Source organism: Podarcis liolepis, assembly GCF_965112155.1.
Source record: "Podarcis liolepis genome assembly, chromosome: 15".
Classification (NCBI taxonomy): Eukaryota; Metazoa; Chordata; class Lepidosauria; order Squamata; family Lacertidae; genus Podarcis; species Podarcis liolepis.
Window position 1 is genome coordinate 27128360 of NC_139566.1, and position 20229 is coordinate 27148588.

At 47.8% G+C, this 20229-nt stretch overlaps 2 protein-coding genes across 3 annotated transcripts; one reads left to right on the forward strand and one right to left on the reverse strand.

The window, feature by feature from the left end:
* Positions 1 to 235: 235 nt before the first annotated feature.
* Positions 236 to 8567, forward strand: LOC310694952 (hydroxysteroid 11-beta-dehydrogenase 1-like protein B). Of its 2 annotated transcripts, none has more exons than XM_083478862.1 (6): positions 236 to 386; positions 2660 to 2790; positions 4101 to 4212; positions 5709 to 5897; positions 6753 to 6896; positions 8188 to 8567. In XM_083478862.1, the coding sequence occupies exons 1-6, from the start codon at positions 305 to 307 to the stop codon at positions 8400 to 8402; spliced, it is 873 nt and encodes a 290-aa protein (XP_083334988.1). In that variant the 5' UTR covers positions 236 to 304; the 3' UTR covers positions 8403 to 8567. The 2 variants fall into 2 exon arrangements, with proteins under 2 accessions (XP_083334988.1, XP_083334989.1); XM_083478863.1 differs by having other exon boundaries at positions 300 to 386; positions 2606 to 2790.
* A 1283-nt stretch (positions 8568 to 9850) lies between these two features.
* Positions 9851 to 19793, reverse strand: LOC310694955 (uncharacterized protein). Its single transcript, XM_083478866.1, has 7 exons — positions 19636 to 19793; positions 17775 to 17997; positions 16215 to 16338; positions 14734 to 14891; positions 13754 to 13827; positions 11065 to 11166; positions 9851 to 10062 (listed from the first exon to the last, which is right to left on the reverse strand). The coding sequence occupies exons 2-7, from the start codon at positions 17994 to 17996 to the stop codon at positions 9906 to 9908; spliced, it is 837 nt and encodes a 278-aa protein (XP_083334992.1). The 5' UTR covers position 17997; positions 19636 to 19793; the 3' UTR covers positions 9851 to 9905.
* Positions 19794 to 20229: the final 436 nt, after the last annotated feature.

The window sequence follows — 20229 nt, forward strand, 5'->3', positions numbered from 1 at the left end:
GTGAACCCACACCTGAGCCTGCAGAGAGGGGAGTGTGACGCATGACGGATTCCAACCACACAGGATTTTTAAGGTGCTGACCACTTGAGGAGGCGAAGGATGTTTCTTTCACAAGTTCAGTCTTTGCAGCCGGTTGTAAAAGGCCCTGGAGCCAAGAGGTGGAGCTGTGTGCCCAAGGCTAGGAGAAATTGCACAATTTGAAGCAGGGAAAGGCTTCGGGTGGCCATAGGGCAAAGGATGGATTTCTGAACCTCACCAAACAACTCCAGCTAGCCGAGGTTAATGGTTGGCTGCAGAGACAACCATGGCGGTGCTCAAGATCGTAGCGCCTGTCCTCATCGCTGTCCTCGTTTACTATGCCTATACCTGGGAAAGTTTCTCCGAAGGTAAGCCAAGGGAGAAGGGTTGCCTCTTCTGAATCGTGGCCTTGATCCTCTCTTGCACATAAATGCCTCTGCCGTTCTCAGGGATGTTTGCACATAGCTAGCGACACCAGACAAGCACCTTTGCTCAGTGGTGTAGCATGGGGGGTGCAGGGGGGGCCAGCCGCACCGGGCGCAACATCTGAGGGGGGGCGCGCTCGCACTCACAGCTCTCTGCCCCTACCTGGCTCACTCACTCTATCTCACTGCAGTGCTGGCTGTGCGAATCCGATCCAAGCCGCTGGGTCGCCGCCCACTGTGGAGGGGGTGGGTGCCAGGCGTGCGGTGCGGAGAGAGAGCGAGGGACTATCTGGGGGAGGGATAGTGCAGCGGCCGCCCAGCGCAGCACTGAGCACGGGAGAGAACACCAGCCCAGCCCAGGCAGCAGCAAGAAGAAGCTGGCAGCGGTGGCAGGTTAGGGGTTAGGGGACGCAAATTACTTGTCTTGCCCCGGGTTAGGGGGCGCAAATAACTTGCCTTGCCCCGGGTTAGGGGGCGCAAATAACTTGCCTTGCCTCGGGTTAGGAGGCACAAATTACTTGCCTTGCCCCGGGTGCTGACAACCCACGCTACGCCGCTGCCTTTGCTCTGCTCTTGTTGCATACCCTCCAACATTTATCCGATGAAAATAGGGACTTCCTGTTCCATAAGCATCATCATGATGATAACAACAACAATAAAGAAGTTAAAACAAAAAAATTCCTTCCAGTAGCACCTTAAAGACCAACTAAGTTAGTTCTTGGTATGAGCTTTCGTGTGCAAGCACACTTCTTCAGATAGGAAGATGGTATCTGAAGAAGTGTGCTTGCACACGAAAGCTCATACCAAGAACTAACTTAGTTGATCTTTAAGGTGCTACTGGAAGGAATTTTTTTGTTTTGACTATGGCAGACCAACACGGCTACCTATCTGTAATAAAGAAGTTACTATTTATACCTCACCCACCTAGCTTCCAACATATATGAAAATATAATAAAACATTGAAAAATTTCCCTATACAGGGGTACCTTCAGATGGCTCAGGGGTCGTATCACTACCCTCCAACATTTCTCCGAAGAAAATAGGGAAGTCCTAAGGAAAAGCGGGACATTCAGGGATCAGATCAGAAACCGGGAGAGCTTCTGTAAATATGGGATTGTCCCTGGAAAATAGGGAAGCTTGGAGGGTCTGTTGTTGGCACTTGCTAAAAACTTTTTTTGTTTAGACTACCCTATCCAGATATGTAGAACCTGGCCCATGTTTTACATGAGTGTTTATTATTCTTATTATTCTTATTATTCTTATTATTATTATTATTATTATTATTTAACTATCCCTTCACCCTAAGGTTCCAGAGCGGGTTACAACAAAACACAACTTTAAAAACAGTTTAATTACAATCACTGGAGGGAAGGGTGGATCCTAAAGACACAGGTGCCAGGGGAAAGAGGTGCGTCTTTAGCATTTGCTGAAAGCTGTATAACGAAAGTGCATCTCTGTGAAGTGGGAGTTCTGCAGCTTAGAGGCCACCACAGAAAAGACCCTCCCTTGGGCTGTCACCACCCCTGAGACTCTGGGGTAATGATCATTTATTCTGATTTAATTTTTGAATGTTTTAAAGAATTGCTTTCATCAACTTTGTTGTTTCGTAATGGTGTCGATGTTCTGTTGCAATCCAGCCGTATATCGATCTTGTGAAATGAAATCAATTACTAGGGAGGAGGCAGTAATACTTCTAAATCCCCATTGCTGGAAACCACTGGACGGGAGAATGCTGCTGCACTCAGATCCTGCTTGCGGGCTTCCCGTTGGGGCATTTAGTCATCCACTGCGAGAACAGGATAGTTTGGATAGCTCAGCTGGCTAGAGCGTGGCACTGATAATACCAAGGCTGCAGGTTCGATCCCCGTATGAGGACAGCTGTGTATCCCAGCATTGTAGGAGGTTGGACTAGATCAGGCACCCCCAAACTCGGCCCTCCAGATGTTTTGGGACTACAATTCCCATCATCCCTGACCACCGGTCCTGTTAGCTAGGGATGATGGGAGTTGTAGTCCCAAAACATCTGGAGGGCTGAGTTTGGGGATGCCTGGACTAGATGACCCTAAGGGTCTTTTCCAACTCTATGATTCTGTGACTGCATGGGGGCCCCTTTGACCAGACTCTCCTTCTATCCTTAACATTTCCGTTCTTACGAACTTCAGTGCAAAACATCTGGATTGTAGGCAGCTGGTGTTGACCATCTCCTCTCTCTCCAGAAATGGTGCGAGGGAAACGGGTCCTGGTGACGGGGTCAAGCACAGGGATAGGGGAACAAATGGCCTATGAGTTCGCCAGGATGGGGGCCCATTTGATGCTGACAGCGCAGAACGCGACATGCCTCCAGAAGGTAAACTGTTAATCCCTTGACCCCAATGCAGTTAAACTCAGGTTCCTTGATTCCAATAGTCTTAGTTTGGCTACAACCCTTAGCCTCCCCTCCCCTCTCAAAAAAACCCCCCTCATCTCTTCCTTCCTCATCTGGCCCTCCTTTTGACCAAGCCCCCCTCCCGCAAGAATCCGTTGTTCCATAATGGAAACCGGTTTAGTTTAGCCATGCCCTAATGGTGACCATTGGCTTGTGGGAACATGGAGGCCTTTTCCCTGATGGCACCGGCATTATGGAACACCTTCCTTGCTCTAAGGCATTGGACTAGATGACACTTGGGGTCTCTTCCAACTCTATAATTCTGTGATTTTATGACCCACCATCACTACTGCTATTCTACTGGTTTTTAAAGACACACTTGTTTCCAATGAACATTCCCCCGAACTTGAACTTCCTGATCCAACTGTTTTTATTTTGATTTTTTAAAATTATGGTGCTTTTAAACTGGCTCGCTGTATAATAAATTTTGTGGCTGTTTTTTACTGCTCAGATAGGATTGTTTTATTGTGCGTTGTAGTATTTTACAATGGATTTTATACTTGAAAACCACTTAGAAGCCATTTTCAAGTTCCCTCTTTATTTTTATTTGTTTTCTCTTTTTTGCATAATTTTTATTAAGTTTTTTTAAATTTTACAATTTAGAATATTCATTTAAACAACCCTAAAATATCAATGACTTCCCTTCTTCTCTTTCTATGGTTCAGTTTGCATGCCATAAAATGTAAAGGTAAAGGTACCCCTGCCCATACAGGCCAGTCGTGACCGACTCTAGGGTTGTGCGCTCATCTCGCTTAAGAGGCCGGAAGCCAGTGCTGTCCGAAGACACTTCCGGGTCACGTGGCCAGCGTGATGAAGCTGCTCTGGCGAGCCGGCACCAGCGCAGCACACGGAAACGCGTTTACCTTCCCGCTATAAAGCGGTACCTATTTATCTACTTGCACTTAGGGGTGCTTTCGAACTGCATGCCATAGATCCCTGCATATTTCACATAAACTAAGCCATCCAATATTCCATTTTTACATCCATCAAAATTTATTTACACTGTTGAATTTATCTTAAAGCTGCCAACCTTTTCAAGTGTAGACAATTTTCACCCATGTATTCAATAAACATTTCCCAGTCTTCTTTAAACGTATACTCTTCTTGTTCTCTTATTCTATATGTCTGCAAGCTGCACATATTCCATCAGTTTAAGAAGCCAATCTTCTTTAGTTGGGACCTCGCTCGTTTTCCATTTTGGGGCTTGTTTTCCATTTATTTGTTTCCTCCAGGTAGTCCAGAATTGTCTGAAACTGGGAGCCGCCTCTGCTTCGTACGTCGTTTCAGAAATGAGTGACTTGGCTTCTGCCCGGAATGTTGTGGAAGAAACCAAGAACGTCTTGGGTAAAGATGGAAGGCCAGTCTCTAGTCAGTCTTGGAGGGGTGGCAACTGTTCTTCCAGTTCCCAAAAGGCTGCCACACAAGCTACCTGAGGCGCAGGCAAAGGGCTCCTTAACCCTTTCGTCTTGAGGGGAACAGCTCCAAGGCATTTGTCGGCTTCTGCCCCGGGACACCTCAGCTATTGGCCTTGTCTGCCTGCATCTTCGCAAAGATCTGCCCAGAGATCTTTTGATGAAGGATGGTATATCATCATCATCATCAACATCATCATCAAACCTTTTATTGGCATCACACACAAACATCCATAGCAAATCAATACAGAAATACCACCTTCCCAGTAACACAAAACGTTTGTCAAATGAAAGAGGCAAAGCAGTCTAGCATTACATCTCTAGGTCTCCAGGGAGATCAGACGTCTGCAATGTGTTTCGATGACAAAAAACCAGATAAAGATATTTAGCCACTAACCTCGTGAGCTGCTGATTATTCCCCAATAATAGAAAATGTATGACCTCTAACTCTGGTTTCCATTTGGGGATGCAGAGTTGATCTAGGAACTGCTGGTGGAGATCAACATATAGTTTATATTTACGAACCATATGTGTAAGAGTTTCCACCTGATGGGCAAATTCTTTCTCCTTCCACCATTCCTGAGAACCTTCCCCATAGGAGGATTGAAGGATTTGAATTAAACCTGGCGAGGGAGGGAGGGAGGGAGGGAGGGAGGGAGGGAGGGAGGGAGGAAGGAAGGAAGGAAGGAAGGAAGGAAGGAAGGAAGGAAGGAAGGAAGGGGTTTGACCAGCATTTCCCAACCTGATTGGCCTTCCAGATAATTTGGACAGCAACTCCCATCAGCCCCAGTCATTTGAGATTAATAGATTTTGACTTGTTTCCAATTTCTCATTGATTGGGTGTTTCTTCCAGCTCTGTGATTCTGTGATTTTGTGAAAGCTGGTGTCACCGGATTACGATCATCAGTTTTGTTGACTTGGTTAACCCAAATAGTTTGAAGTGGGTTTTGAATACATGGGCAATTCGTAGTTTCCATTTTGACTGTCATTCCGTTACTATCTTCCTTACTGGTTCATGCAGATCATGGTTCTGAATAACGATTTTTATTGGGTAGGGAGAAAAAAGTTTGACAACCGCTGTCTTAATGCAAGCCTAACCAAATTTCTCCTGCCTTCCTACCAGCTGACATGGCTGCATGCTGCTAGGAGCGGGCGGGAGTTGGTATCCAAAACATTGGGAGGGCACCAGGCTTGCGAAGGCTGGTATCAGAGAATCGTAAGGTTGGGAGGGACCCCAAGGGTCATCTAGTCCAACCCCCACAACAAAGGAACCGCAGCTAAATCATGAAAGGACTGAGCTCGGCACAGGCTGGTTTTCAGGGGTAGCCTATATGTTGACATGAGAAGAGGCTGAGCCCCGTCCATCTCCTAAGATGGTTGTTGCTCTCCCTCTTCCACTCAGGGTCTCTGTGCTCTTTTCTCTTGCAGGGGGGCTTGATCTGCTGGTTCTGAATCATGTCGGTGGAAAAATCGGTTTTGGCCCGTACCAAGGAGACATGGAATCTGTGATCAGCTCCATGACGGTCAACTTCTTCAGCTACGTCCAGGTCACAGTGTCGGCCCTGAGCATGTTGCAAGAGTCCCGTGGCAACATCATCGTGGTATCGTCCATAAGCGGTATGGGCAGGCGACTGGGGGCCCCCCAGCCTAAGTGATCTCAGGAGGTCCAAACTCTCTGAGCACAATTCAAAGTGCTGGTGTTGACCTTTAATGCCCTAAACGGCCTCAGCCCAGTATACCTGAAGGAGTGACTCCACCCCCATCGTTCTGCCCAGACACTGAGGTCCAGCTCTGAGGGCCTTCTGGTGGTTCCCTCACTGTGAGAGGTGAGGTTACAGGGAACCAGCAGAGGGCCTTCTCGGTAGTGGCGCCCGCCCTGTGGAACGCCCTCCCATCAGATGTCAAGGAAATAAACAACTATCTGCCTTTTAGACGACATCTGAAGGCATCCCTGTTTAGGGAAGCTTTTAATGTTTGATGTATTTATCGTGTTTTAAAAATTCTGTTGGGAGCTGCCCAGAGTGGCTGGGGAAACCCAGCCAGATGCACGACGTATAAATGTATTATTATTATTATTATTATTATTATTATTATTATTATTATTACTACTACTACTACTAGATGGGCCATTGGCCTGATTAGCAGGGCTCATCTTAGGTCCTTCTAGGGCTCCTGCATCTAAATTTCCCAATCCTCTGTTAGTTAATTTATTGGAGAGCACTCACACCCCATTCTTCTGCTGAAAAAAAACGTGAGGGGGAGAAAATCCTTTCTGTCACTGCTTTCTCCATGTCAGTTGTACAAGCCAATATCATGTCACCCCCTTACTCGCCTCTCCTCTAAACTAAAAAGTCCCAAAGGCTGCAACGTTCCCTCAGAGGGGCAGTCGCTCCATCCCCTTAACCCCTTTGGTTTCTGGAGAAATAGATTCTGCAACCTTCCAAGTAGGAATATGTTCCTGTTTTCTCTCAGGCCGCCTTCCATCCCCTTTCTGCGTTCCATATGCTGCCAGCAAAGCTGCGCTTGAAGGATTCTACAGCTCCTTGCGCACAGAGCTGCGCCTCCGGGAAATCAACACCCCCATCACGGTTGCCGTGTTGGGGTACATTGACACAGGTAAGCAGCCCCAGGTAGGGCAGCCACTTAGTAGGGCTGGGTGATAATCCAGTGTCCAACATCGTGATATATCACCAGTGTTGTAAGAATTCTAAGGTCTCAAATGTAAAATAAATGTTCATAAATGTTCAAGGCAAACACATACATAAACCACGTGTCTGAAATAGTACAGGAGAGCAATCCTGAAGCCATTTTGACTCTCCCAATGACCAAATATTCCTCTGCAGTAAAGAAGGAAAATGGGGGAAGCCTTCCCAATGTCTTTTTGCTTGCAAATCCTGCCTTAAGGGTGTATTTGTGTATGAATAGGGTGAGCCTGTGCCCTAGATTCAGGAACTAAAGCATGAACCATCACAAAAGAATGGCCAGACTGCCCAGGTAATGCAATCAGTGACCATTCTCAGGTATCCTGGCAGACAGGATTTCTGCTGTAGACTGCCTACTTCTGTGATGGATGGATGCTGTTTTAGGGGGACGGTCTTGGGCAACAGGGTGGCCAATTTCAAAAGTCTATACAGTGGTACCTCTAGATGCGAACGGGATCCGTTCCGGAGCCCCGTTAGCATCTAAAAGCAAACGTAACCCGCAACGCACATCTGCGCACGCACGCGTCGCTTTTTGCCGCTTCTGCGCATGCACGTGACATCATTTTGAGCATCTGCGCATGCACAAGCAGCGAAACCTGGAAGTAACGCGCTCTGTTACTTCCGGGTTGCCGCGGAGTGCAACTCGAACGCGCTCATCCCGAAGCACATTCAACCCGAGGTATGACTGTATAAGGGTTTGCGCACCATTGTTCAGGGTTCTCCTCCCTCCTGCATGTGGTGAGTAGGGACCCTGTTGCAACAGTTCCTTGAATAAAGATCAGGCTTACTAGCCGCTTTGCTTCTCAATATTCTCTGGTTGGCCTCTGCTATTTTCTCCTACCGATAGGGAACCCACTTAAGGACTCTATAACGGGCTCCTGGATACCCCATAAAAGAAAAGGAGCAGTTTTTTCTTATAACACCAGCTAAACATCGTGATATACAGGCAGGGAACATTCCCAGCCCTACCTGAAGATGCTGCTGGGGAGTTCAGACCTTCTCCATGCAAGGGAGATTCTCTGCCACCAAATCATAACCTTTCCCCTAAAACTAAATCAAGGTTGTAGTCCTCTCTTTTTTGGGGGGGGGACCATAAGGACTAGAATCATCAGCAGCAAGGCAGACAGACCAGCAGCAGCTTCCAAGGTCCTGGGGTGCCTGGTGCCCTTTCCACACTGACTTGCCTTCTGTGTTCTTTTCTGCAGACACAGCTGTGAGGTCGGTAGAAGGCAAGATGTCCCTGAAAGCAAGTTCGAAAGAGCTCTGCGCCCAGGCCATCGTGAGAGGCGGCGTCATGAGGCAGAGGGAAGTTTTCTTTCCTTACTGGCTCACGAAACCTGTCCTGCTCCTCAGAGACTGGCTGCCAGGAGTCGTGGACCAGATCATTAGCAACAGCTACATTCTGGAGAAAATCCTCTGAGAATTATTTGTGGGATGAACGGAAAAGCTACGAGTTCCGGTGCTGCAAATTATGGGGGGGGGGGCTGCTTCCCGGTGCACTTCTCAATCTCTCTTTTGAATATTCAACAGTGTTTTAAGTGCAAATCTCTCCTAATAAACACATTTTTGCATGCAGTTCTAACTCTCACACACATTTACCTGAATATATGCATCAATTTTTATGGTGTTCTTATTTTTTGCATAACCAAACAACATATGGTTTCAGGGAAGGGACCTTCCCAAGCTTACCTGGAGATGCCAGGGACTGAACTTACGGTAACTCATAACTTCGGCACACAAAGCTCTACCACTGAGCTGCGCCCCTCCCCTAAAAATGAAGTAAGATCCTAGTCCTCATTGTTCTAAACAAATAGCAGATTTAAATAGGGATCTGCCTTACACTAAGTCAGGTCCATCAGCCCTATCTGGAGATTCAGCCCCAAGAGCTCCTGCATGCAGAAGAGATGGTCTGCCACTGAGCTGCACCCTTCCCCTGAAAACGAAGTAAGTTTCTAGTCCTCATGGCTCTCATTTAGAGCAGATTTCAAAAGGCACCTGCCTTATGCTGAGCTGCAGCCCTTCCCCTATCCTTTGTTGTTGTTGTTTTGTTTAGTTGTTTAGTCATGTCCGAATCTTCGTGACCCCCTGGACCAGAGCATGCCAGGCACTCCTGTCTTTCACTGCCTCCCGCAGTTTGGTCAAACTCATGCTGGTAGCTTCGAGAACACTGTCCCGCCATCTCGTCCTCTGTCGTCCCCTTCTCCTTGTGCCCTCCATCTTTCCCAACATCGGGGTCTTTTCCAGGGAGTCTTCTCTTCTCATGAGGGGGCCAAAGTATTGGAGCCTCTGCTTCACGATCTGTCCTTCCAGTGAGCACTCAGGGCTGATTTCCTTCAGAATGGAGAGGTTTGATCTTCTTGCAGTCCATAGGACTCTCAAGAGTCTCCTCCAGCACCATAATTCAAAAGCATCGATTCTTCGGCGATCAACCTTCTTTATGGTCCAGCTCTCACTTCCATACATCACTACTGGGAAAACCATGGCTTTAACTATATGGACCTTTGTTGGCAAAGTGATGTCTCTGCTTTTTAAGATGCTGTCTAGGTTTGCCATCGCCTTTCTCCCAAGGAGCAGGGGTCTTTTAATTTTGTGACTGCTGTCACCATCTGCAGTGATCTCCCCTATCCTAGTGTTTCCCAAACAGAGGTCTCCAGCTGTTTTTTTCAGACTACAAATCCCATCACCCCAACCGCTGATCCTGCTAGCTAGGGATGATGGGAATTGTAGTACCACCATATCCTTTTGAAAAAGAGCATTTGGAGGCATACCCTCCCGTTAAGGCAGAAAGATTTCTCCCTTCTCCCGACCACCAGTAGCCATTTCCTCTCTGCCACATCCGCAGCAGAGGCCATACCCCGGGAAGCAGTGTGCACCGGAGGTTTCTTTTTAATTCACACAGCATCTCCCCATACACAAAAGTTGTTTAGGCCCCCGTCGGCTGAGAATCAGGACCCGGGTTTTCATTGTCCTCCTTCTCCTCATCTTTGCTGCCTCTGAACTTGGCCAGCACAGGCGTGTTGAAAGCGGACGTGGGGCTGGATGAGCTCTGGGAAGATGTGGCGGCGTTGCTGGCAGCGGCCCTGGAAGGAGAAAAAACACGGCAAGCGGTGAGGCTGGTCCGTCCGTGCCCCTCCTCCCCGGTAGATTGACGCTGCAAAGAAAGCTAAACAGCATAAAGGACACAAGGAGAAACTCACTGCATCAGGCCAGTGGCCTGTCTAGTCCAGCCTCCTGCTCTCACAGGGACCAAATGCCCCCAGGAATTCAAGAATCAAGATAGACTGCCCCTAGACCTGGAGGTTCCAGGAGAGCATAAGGAGAACCCAGCTGCTGCTGCTGCAGGGCAGTGGCCCATCTGGTCCAGAATCCTGTTCCCACAGTGGCCAACTTGGTGCCCCCAAGAGGAGCCCACCAGCAGGACCCAAGTGCAAACTTGATGTTTGAAGATTGTCCAGAAAGTGGCCACAATTATTTTTTTTAATGTCATCTGTACATTGCAAAAATAGCATAATAAATTTGCAATGATCTCTACAACATATGAATCATTATTAGTGGTCAGTGTACAAGTCCTTGGTTTAAGCAAACCAAGTGGAGTGGATTAAATAAAAATAGCAAGTGGAAACAGGACAGAACTGCTCGTCTCTGTTTTGTTTAAAGTTTCCTATCTTTTTTAAAGTTATTCTTTGGCCGCAATCTTGAACTGTGCTGTTAAACTGGGGAGTGCCTTTCCAGGCGATAAAATCAAATGTAGCATGCAAGAGATTGAAGAGGACAAAATTCTCTCTCTTGCGTAGATTGGCCATGGGAGAGGGGCTTTTTACCTGTGATTCCTGCATGCAGGGGGCTGGATTGGATGACCTTAGGGTGCATTCCTACTCTATACTTCTATGATTCTATGAACTTCTGGAGAGCCACACGTCCAGGCCTTGTGAGGAACCAGGCAAGTTTGCCTCCAGGAAACCACTGGCCCATTTTCCAGCCCCTTCCCTGGAATAAAATGCCCCCCCCCCTCTTCCGTGCGTGTGGGGTTTTTCCCGTGAGAACAAAAGGTGTCACGCCAGGTCTCGGAAGGATTTCTGCACCTTGGGAAACTGGTGTATTTCAGTCTGCTGACAGAGGTGCTCCCCAGGAATGAAGGACGGAAACCGCCGGGGTTCAGCATCACAGGGCGCAAGTCCACCATGCTGTCAGAGGAGAGACAAAATGGGGATTAGACTCAGGATGACATTGGGAAGGGAAAAGATTGTGAAAAGGATGCTGAGATCATGGGAGGTGAGGTCTCCTTGCTCTGGACTCCTCCCTGATGTGAGTAAGTCAAGGGAAGTAATAGTACTGCTTCTGGCGTTTGCCCTCCTAGTGGGTCATAAGGAAAGGGTTAAATGAGTGTGAAGTGATTGGCCAGTGGGAACCCAAGGGGAGGAGTTAGAGTTAGAGTTGTGTGGAAGTCAGTTGGGAGTTGGAGAAGGAAGAGGGAGGATAAGTCTGTGGGTTGGTAGAGTTTTGTTGTGAGAGAAAGAGAGAAACTGTTAGGAGGAGTCAGAGAGACAGTTGGGATAATTAGTTAGAAGTTATTAGAAAGGTATAGGCCGGTATAGAAACTATGGATAAGAAACTGACAAGAAAAATTATCTGAAACCATAAACTTGTTCATGCTTATAAAATAAACTTGATTATTTGTTTTTAATGTTAACAACTGTCTGGACTCCGTGTGTACCCGAGAGAAACGGGTTGGTGGCAGCGGGGAAGTGATCATAGTGGTGGCACAGGGATCAATAGACCGTCAAACGTCCGGGGACCCTGTGCTCTATTCTGCTTTGGTCAGACCACACCTGGAATATTGTTTCCAGTTCTGGGCACCGCAATTATGAAGGATGTTGACAGGCCTCATGAGGAACAGTTGAGGGAGTTGAATACAGTGTTTGAGACTCCCATTGCTCTAGGCGTGTTTTGCAACTAGGAATTTCATTAGCCCGAGCAGCTTCCAAGGCCTGGGCACAGTGCTGCGCCTATTAATCCAGATTAAAACTGCAGCGTGGAAGGAAAGAAGGACCTTTTTCTACCTCCCCACTTCCAGCTACTCTCTGAAAACTGGAGAAGAGACCCTCTTAAGAATATCAGGGGGGTTGACAGGGGAAGGACTAGACTGTGTGAAAAATGAACGTAATATTTTAGCTGCAGTTCATTCATTTTCAGCTTTGTATTCTTGCTATAAAAAGGCACGCCTAGACGTTTCGTTGTTGCGCCCATAACCTCGGTTTAAGGTGCCTTTTAGCTCCTAGCTTTCGTATCTCAGTTTCTAACACTGGTTGAGCAACTTTAGCCTAGACAAAAGAAGATTGAGAAGAGATATGATAGGCCAGGGGTCAGCAAACTTTTTCAGCAAGGGGCTGGTCCACTGTCCCTCAGACCTTGTGGGGGGCCGGACTATATTTGGGGGGAGGGAAATTGAACAAATTCCTATGCCCCACAAATAACCCAGAGACGCATTTTAAATACAGTGGTACCTCGGGTTAAGAACTTAATTCGTTCCAGAGGTCCATTCTTAACCTGACACCGTTCTTAACCTGAGGTACCACTTTAGCTAATGGGGCCTCCCGCTGCTGCCGTGCCGCCAGCGCACAATTTCTGTCCTCATCCTGAGGTAAAGTTCTTAACCTGGCGTACTACTTCCAGGATAGCAGAGTCTATAACCCGAAGTGTTTGTAACCTGAGGTGTTTGTAACCCTGAGGTACCGCTGTAAAAGGACACATTCTACTCATGTAAAAACACGCTGATTCCCAGACCGTTCATGGGCCAGATTTAGAAGGTGATTGGGCTGGATCCGGCCCCCGGGCCTTAGTTTGCCTACCCATGTGATAGGCCATCTTCAAATATCTGTCCCATGGAAGATGGAGCAAGCTTGTTTTCTTCTGCTCTGGAGGGCTAGCAACCGAACCAATGGATTCAAATGACCAGAAAGGAGATGGCAACAAAACATTAGGAAGAACTTTCTGATGGTAAGAGCCGCTTGGCAATGGGCCGGACACCCTCAGAAGATGGTGGACCCTCCTTTGTTGGGGGTTTTAAAATAGAGGCAGGATGGCCACCTGTTGAGGATTTGTCAGCTGTGATTCCTGCGTTGCAGGAGGTCAGACGACTCTCAAGGTATCATCCATCTCTACTATGATTCTATGAATCAACACCACAAGCTAAAAAACTAAACCAGAATAAATATGCCACTCTTGTACCTGGGACATGTTGCAGACTACACCCCAGTACTTCCCCCCCCAAAAAAAAAATGTTTAGGGGTACTCTCATTTTGACTCAAGAAAATCACCATTTTATAGTTCAAATCGGGGAAAATAAATACAGTAAATGGACAAAGTACAGCGGACGCTTGGGTTGTGAATGTGATCCATGCGGGATGCACGTTCGCAACCCGCAGTGTTCGCAACCCACGTCTGCGCACACGCAGGTTGCAATTTGGTACTTCTGCGCATGCGCAAAGCGCGATTTAGTGCTTCTGCGCATGTGCGACCACCAAAACACGGAAGTAAGCCATTCTGGTACTTCTGGGTTTCGGTGGTCTGCAACCTGAAAAAATGCAACCTGAAGCGGCTGTAACCTGAGGCATGACTGTACAAAGATTCACAAAATGTTTATGGGTATGCGTCCCCCGGCGTCCTCCCAGAAAAAAGCACTTCCACACCCCAATACGAAACCAGTCCAGAGTGGGGGGAGGCCAACCAGTGTGAATCCACCCTCTCCCCTTGCCTTCAAGCCCTTTGCACCTCTTTTGATTGACGGATGACATGCCGGCCCAGAGTTGCTTCAAGTCCACGTTGGATCCCATCGATCTCTCCATCTGCAGGGGGAGTGAAAAGTAAAATTAAAAAGCTTATTAAGAGCTGCAAGAAACTGTCCTCCTAAGAAATTTGACTGCTGCTGGCACCTCCCACCAGTAGCATTTTGGGGATGGATATTTCTGGGAAAAGATGCTGTGATCATGGGAGGTGAGGTCCCTTTGCTCATTCAGCCTGATGTGGAATGGCTGAAACACTTGGGCATGTTTATTTTTTGTATTGACTGCAATTATATTCCACTTTTCCTCTAAGGAGCTCAAGGTGTCTCTTCCTTCTCATTTCACCCTCAAAACAACCCTGTGAAGTAGTCACCAGACAGTGACTGGTCCAAAATCACCCAGTGAGAGCTTCATGGCTGAGTGGGCACTGGAACCCTGGTCTCCCAGGTCCTAAAGGTAAAGGGACCCCTGAACATTAGGTCCAGTCGCGGACGACTCTGGGGTTGCGGCGCTCATCTCGCTTTACTGGCCGAGGGAGCTGATGTACAGCTTTCGGGTCATGTGGCCAGCATGACTAAGCCGCTTCTGGCGAACCAGAGCAGTGCACGGAAACGCCGTTTACCTTCCCGCTGGAGCAGTACCTATTTATCTACTTGCACTTGGACATGCTTTCGAACTGCTAGGTTGGCAGGAGCAGGGACCGAGCAACGGGAGCTCACCCCATAGCGGGGATTTGAACCACCGACCTTCTGATCGGCAAGTCCTAGGCTCTGTGGTTTAACCCACAGCGCCACCCTTGTCCCCTCCCAGGTCCTAGTTCTCCTTTAATGCCCCCACAACAACCCTGTGAGGTAGGATAGGCTGAGAGAAACCAGCTGGAGCTCCCGGGCTCCCGGGCAGTTCCACAGACAGCACATTGCAGCAGTCCAGCCTTCGAGATTACCAAGGTCTCAAGACAGAAGAACAAACCTGCTTTGGGAAGGAACCAAAGACCTTCGGCATGGGGGGAACACCTGAGTCCAGAAGCTTGGTCTGGCTGGGGCTGAACCCCCCCGATGGAATAGCCCTTCTGGGCCTCATCTCTGATGGCCTCATTGCCGACGACCTCCAGGAAGCACTCTTGGCAGCTGCAACGGAGCAAAGCTTGTTTTATTTTATTTTATTTATCTATTTTAATAGTTTTTTAAAATTAAATTTTCTAAATTACATTTCAAAATATTCATTTAAACAACCTTAAATCAATGACTTCCCTTCCTCTCTTTCAGTGGTTCATTTTGCATGCCATGCAACCCTGCATATTTTGCATGAACTAAACCATTCAATAATCCATTGTTACATCTATCAAAACTTATTTACGCTGTTGAATTTATCTTGATGCTACCAGTGTTTTTAAATGAACACAGTTTTTACTCATATATTCCATAAACAATTTCCAGTCTTCTTTAAACATGCATTCTTCTTGTTCTCTTATTCTATATGATAAATCTGCAAGCTGCACGTATTCCATCAGTTTAAGTTGCCATTCTTCTTTGGTTGGGACCTCGCTGGTTTTCCATTTGGGGCTAACAAGACATGGGCTGCAGTAGTGGCATACATAAATAGTCTTTTTTGACACCTGGAAATTTCCCTCTGAATTACCCTCACAAAAAGGACTCTGTTGTTGTTTTTTGGAAAGGTACTTTTGAACATTTTTTTCAGTTCATTATATATCATTTCCCAATATTCTTTTACTCTTTTACAAATCTACCACATATGATAAAACATATGCTCTGGAAGAAATTTAAGAACTATCTTAAGAAACATTGTAAAATTAATGAGTGTTAAAATGATGTGGCTTTAGAAAGTAAGTGGATTACAGCTGTAAAGATTAAGTTAAAAGAAAAGAAAGGTTAACAATTAGATAAAATTAAGGGTGAGGATTTGCTGAACTAAAAATTTGAAAGTGGAATGCAAAAAGGGGAGGTATGAGGAGGTCGGGGAAGTAAGATGTAAGAAAATAAGGATTTGAAATTATACTTGTTTTTTCTTGTTTGTGTTTGTTTGCATTGTTGTGTTTGATTATAAAATTTGTGAAACTTTAATAAATATCTTATATATAAAAAAAAGATAAAACATATGGTCAACCTCGTTACATCTCCAGCACTTATCTGATTCGGACGTATACATTTTAGCAAGTCTACTCAGAGTTAAATACAATCTACAAATCATTTTCAGGTAATTATCCTTCAAAGAATAACATGCTGTGAAGCAAGGCTCGTTTTAAACCACAAAAAATGGACAAGTCCAGAAGGTGGAGGTTTTTAATCACAGATTGGATGGCCCTGTGAGAGGGATTGATGGAACCGATTGGGTGGGTGGGATGAACAGGGGGGAGCACAGGGAGAAATTGGCTGGAGGGGCAAAACCCAGGAGGCGCCAAGGGAGAGAGCGAGGAAAACAGCCAGACTTACCACGAGCGTAGTCATTGACCTTCTCCATCTCGCGTTTCAGTTGCTCCACCTTTTCCTCCATTTCCATTTCCCCCAGCGAGTTGCTGTTGTTCACGTCTCCCTGAAGCATGGAAAAGAACTTGGCCTGGAAAAGCAGAGTGCAGAATGGGAAAGCTTGGATGGTGCGCAGGTTTTGTGAGCCTGGAAACAGCTGCCTGCCTGAGGCAGTGAGACCCAGTAGCACAGCGGACCGCGCTCCTTGAGATGGGAAGGTGATGTTAGTTCCGTTCTGAAACGTGTTGAAAAAGGAAACTCCCTGCAGTAAGAAAATTAGCGCATCAGGGAGGGGGTTCTGGCCAACCCTCTCCCTGGTGTGCTAGATTTCTATTCACAGGGAAATAGTTTCATTTATTCATTTCATTTTAATGTTGTTATTGGATGTACATCCCACCTGCTTTCCTCCAAGGAGCTCAAAGAAGGCTCTGCCTCTCCTCATTGAATTCCCACAACAACCCTATGAGGTAGGTTAGGCCGAGAGGCAGTTTGACTGGCTCAAGGTCACACCCAGCAGGATTACTGTAAATTCAACAGTATAATTTAGATTAAGATGTACAGTGGTGCCCCGCAAGACGAAAGCCTCGCAAGATGAAAAACTCGCTAGACGAAAGGGTTTTCCGTTTTTGCGTTGCTTCGCTAGACGAATTTCCCTATGGGCTTGCTTCGCAAGACGAGAACGTCTTGCGCTTTTTTTTTAAAGCCGCTTGAAGAGGTGCAGTTGCGACGGACCGTGCTTCGCAAGACGAAAAACATTGCAAGACGAAAAGACTCGCGGAACGAATTCTTTTCGTCTTGCGAGGCACCACTGTAATAGAGAGGGGGAAACCAGATGGAGGAAATAGAACGAGCAGTTCATAAGGAACCATGGAAGGAGAAGAAGGGAAGTCGTTGGATGTACAGTGGTACCTCGGGTTAAGAACTTAATTCATTCCGGAGGTCCGTTCTTAACCTGAAACTGTTCTTAACCTGAAGCACCACTTTAGCTAACGGGGCCTCCTGCTGCCACCACGCCGCGGGAGCACAATTTCTGTTCTCATCCTGAAGCAAAGTTCTTCAAAGAGGTAATATTTCTGGGTTAGTGGAGTCTGTAACCTGAAGCGTATGTAACCTGAAGCGTATGTAACCCGAGGTACCACTGTAATAAATAAATATTATACTGATGGGTGGGGGAATGAAACTTTTACAGGTGGAAACCATATTGAACATGGGATTGTGTATAACAGCTCCAATACGATCATGAGCACAGATCACCATGAACGCACAATAAAAGGGGCACCTTGCAAAATTAGGGTAGATGTATTACCCCGAGGCGTGAGGGTAGGTTTACTAGCCTAAGACTGCCACCTTTGCTCCTTTGCATGCACAGCAGCTTCTTCTGAAGATGCAAACAGGCATGTTTTGTCTCCATAAAAAGCTCCTCTTGCAGATCCCTGCAGCTTGCTCTCTGGCCCCCCACCCTGGCCAGGTCACGTGATAACTCCCTTCCGTGGTCCCCTAGACTAGAGAATCCCATCTCCCACTCACCTTCAGATATTGGGCCAAGCTGGCTCCCTCATTCTCCGCTTGCTTCCTCTTCCTCACCACCCGCTCGCAGATTCCCGGGTTCTGTTCCATCTGGGCGAAAAGGTCCTGCAGGGATTTCTGGGTGTAGCTCACAGCCTGGCTGTCAAAGTCCTGGGGGGAGATCCGCTCGCAGAAGGAGATGAGGAGCGGGCACTCGTTGTCAAACTCGTCCAGGATCTCCATCCTGCACTCGGCCAAAAAAGGAGGAGGAGGAGGAGGCAGAACGCCAAGAGTTCAGGCAGAGCAATCCGTACAAAGAGGAGAAACCGAAACCTGTTGCATCATAGCGTTGGAAGGGACCGTGAGAGTCATCTATGCCCCCTTCAATGCCCACTGTGGAGCTTGAACCCACAACCCTGAGATGGAGAGCTTCATGCTCTACCCACTGAGCTGTGATCCCATTTAGCACAAAGCTCTGATTATTGGCTGAGTGTTTCACTGGGGTGAGGATTGATGGGGCGATGTAACAGTGCAAAGGAAGTATGATTGCTGAATGAAAACCAGTATGAACTTCAACCAATGCAAACTGGCTAGGTTTTCTGGTTGTAAGTCGCTCTGAGTTGCCTTGGGCAAGATAATGTCAAAGTGCAAGTAGATAAATAGGTACCGCTCTGGCGGGAAGGTAAACGGCGTTTCCGTGCACTGCTCTGGTTCACCAGAAGCGGCTTAGTCATGCTGGCCACATGACCCGGAAGCTGTACGTCGGCTCCCTCAGCTAATAAAGCGAGATGAGCGCCGCAGCCCCAGAGTCGTCCATGACTGGACCTAATGGTCAGGGGTCCCTTTACCTTTAAGCTTTTGGCTACCACTGCTCCTGTAGCAGTGAGTTTCATAGTTCAACTGTGCACTGTCCTGAATCTTGCAACATTCAGCTTCATCCGATAGCCATCAAGTTCTAGCATTTCTCTAAATGCTTTTCTCTATCTCCTTCCTCGACGCCATGCATAATTCAGTACACTTCTATATCCTGTCGCCTCTTTATTGCTTTTTCTCTAAATCCCAAACCCCCAAATAAATAAATCAATCAGCACCCCACCCCCTGGCCAGGCCAGCCACATTGAGATGAATAATCTCCTCAGGTCTGTTGTCACTCTGCCAAAACCCTTCAGGACCACCAGTCTGCGTTTAAAAGGGTCCGATACCTTTTGCAATCTGGCCACGGCAAATTGGACTTACCCCCTAGCTGCTTCCAGGTGCTTTGCACTACAATTCCCATCAGCCCACGTGGCGTTATGATGCTGGAGGCTGATGGGAGTTGTAGTCCAACCAAGTCTGGGGAGCAGCTTCTGAACTTCTGACATCCCAGGGTTGCCCACTGAAGCAACGAAGGTGGTGGAAAAGTACTCTCGGCCCACTGAGAGCACCCCCACCTCCCAAAAAACCCAGTAACCCAAATCTATTCCGCCCACGGAGCAAAGGTTTGCCAAATTGCAGAATCGTAGAGTTGGAAGAGACCCAGAGAGTCATCTAGCTCAACCCGTTGCAGGATAAAATAAAAATGCCCAGATAAGGCCACAGAAGCCATTATCTAGAATCAAGACGCTCCAGGTACAAAATATTCTATAGCGAAACCCTGCTGAGCATTGTAAAAACTGTATTTAATTTTAAATTGCTGCAACGCACCCTGGGACCTGATGCTGAAGGGAGAGCAACAAATTTTAATTAATAATAATAATAATGTTCTGAGTGGCGCTCCTTGAAACTCAAAGCAGCTCCGAGGAGGCGTGGCTTGCACGCAGCCCCCGCTTAAACCCTGGCAAGTGGGCGGGGCCCTATGCAACCCAAGGGGCGTGGCTTTTCCCAGGGGAGGGGAGGGGCTTACTTTTTCCCTACGTGCGCTGCCTGGGTTGGTGCCTGGTGGGCGGCTGATGGGTGGGCGGCGCTGCCTGGCTTGCATCTGCCCGCCCCCGTCCTGCCCTCTCCGCCTCCTCCAGCAACAGCTGCTGCTCCTGCCCCGTCGGGACGGCCCACATTGTGACACAGACCTGGAGGAGCGGGCGGGGGGGGGCTCTGCTCTCCCTGCCGTCCGCTCCTCCTCACGTGCAAATCAGGCCCCCCCGGCCCGTGGGCAGGGGAGGTTGGAAGGGGCCGGGAGGAGAATCAATGACCCCGACCCTCTCTTCTATCCAGACGGAGAGGTGCCGGGGCTCCGGGAATCCAGCCTCAAAAGCGCCCCTGGGGGTTGTATGATGTGTGGACTGATCCTGCGCCCCGCCCCTTTCTCCGTTTTTGCAATCGGTGGAGAGGAGGCAAAATGCACTCGGCGTGTGCTCCGAGGCCGTCTGGCTGTAGGTTGAATGGCATTAATAGATAAGACTGGGACTATCCGATGCCTGAAACTGTGAGGAGATATGAAAGGTAAAGGTAAAGGGACCCCTGACCATTAGGTCCAGTCGCGGACGACTCTGGGGTTGCA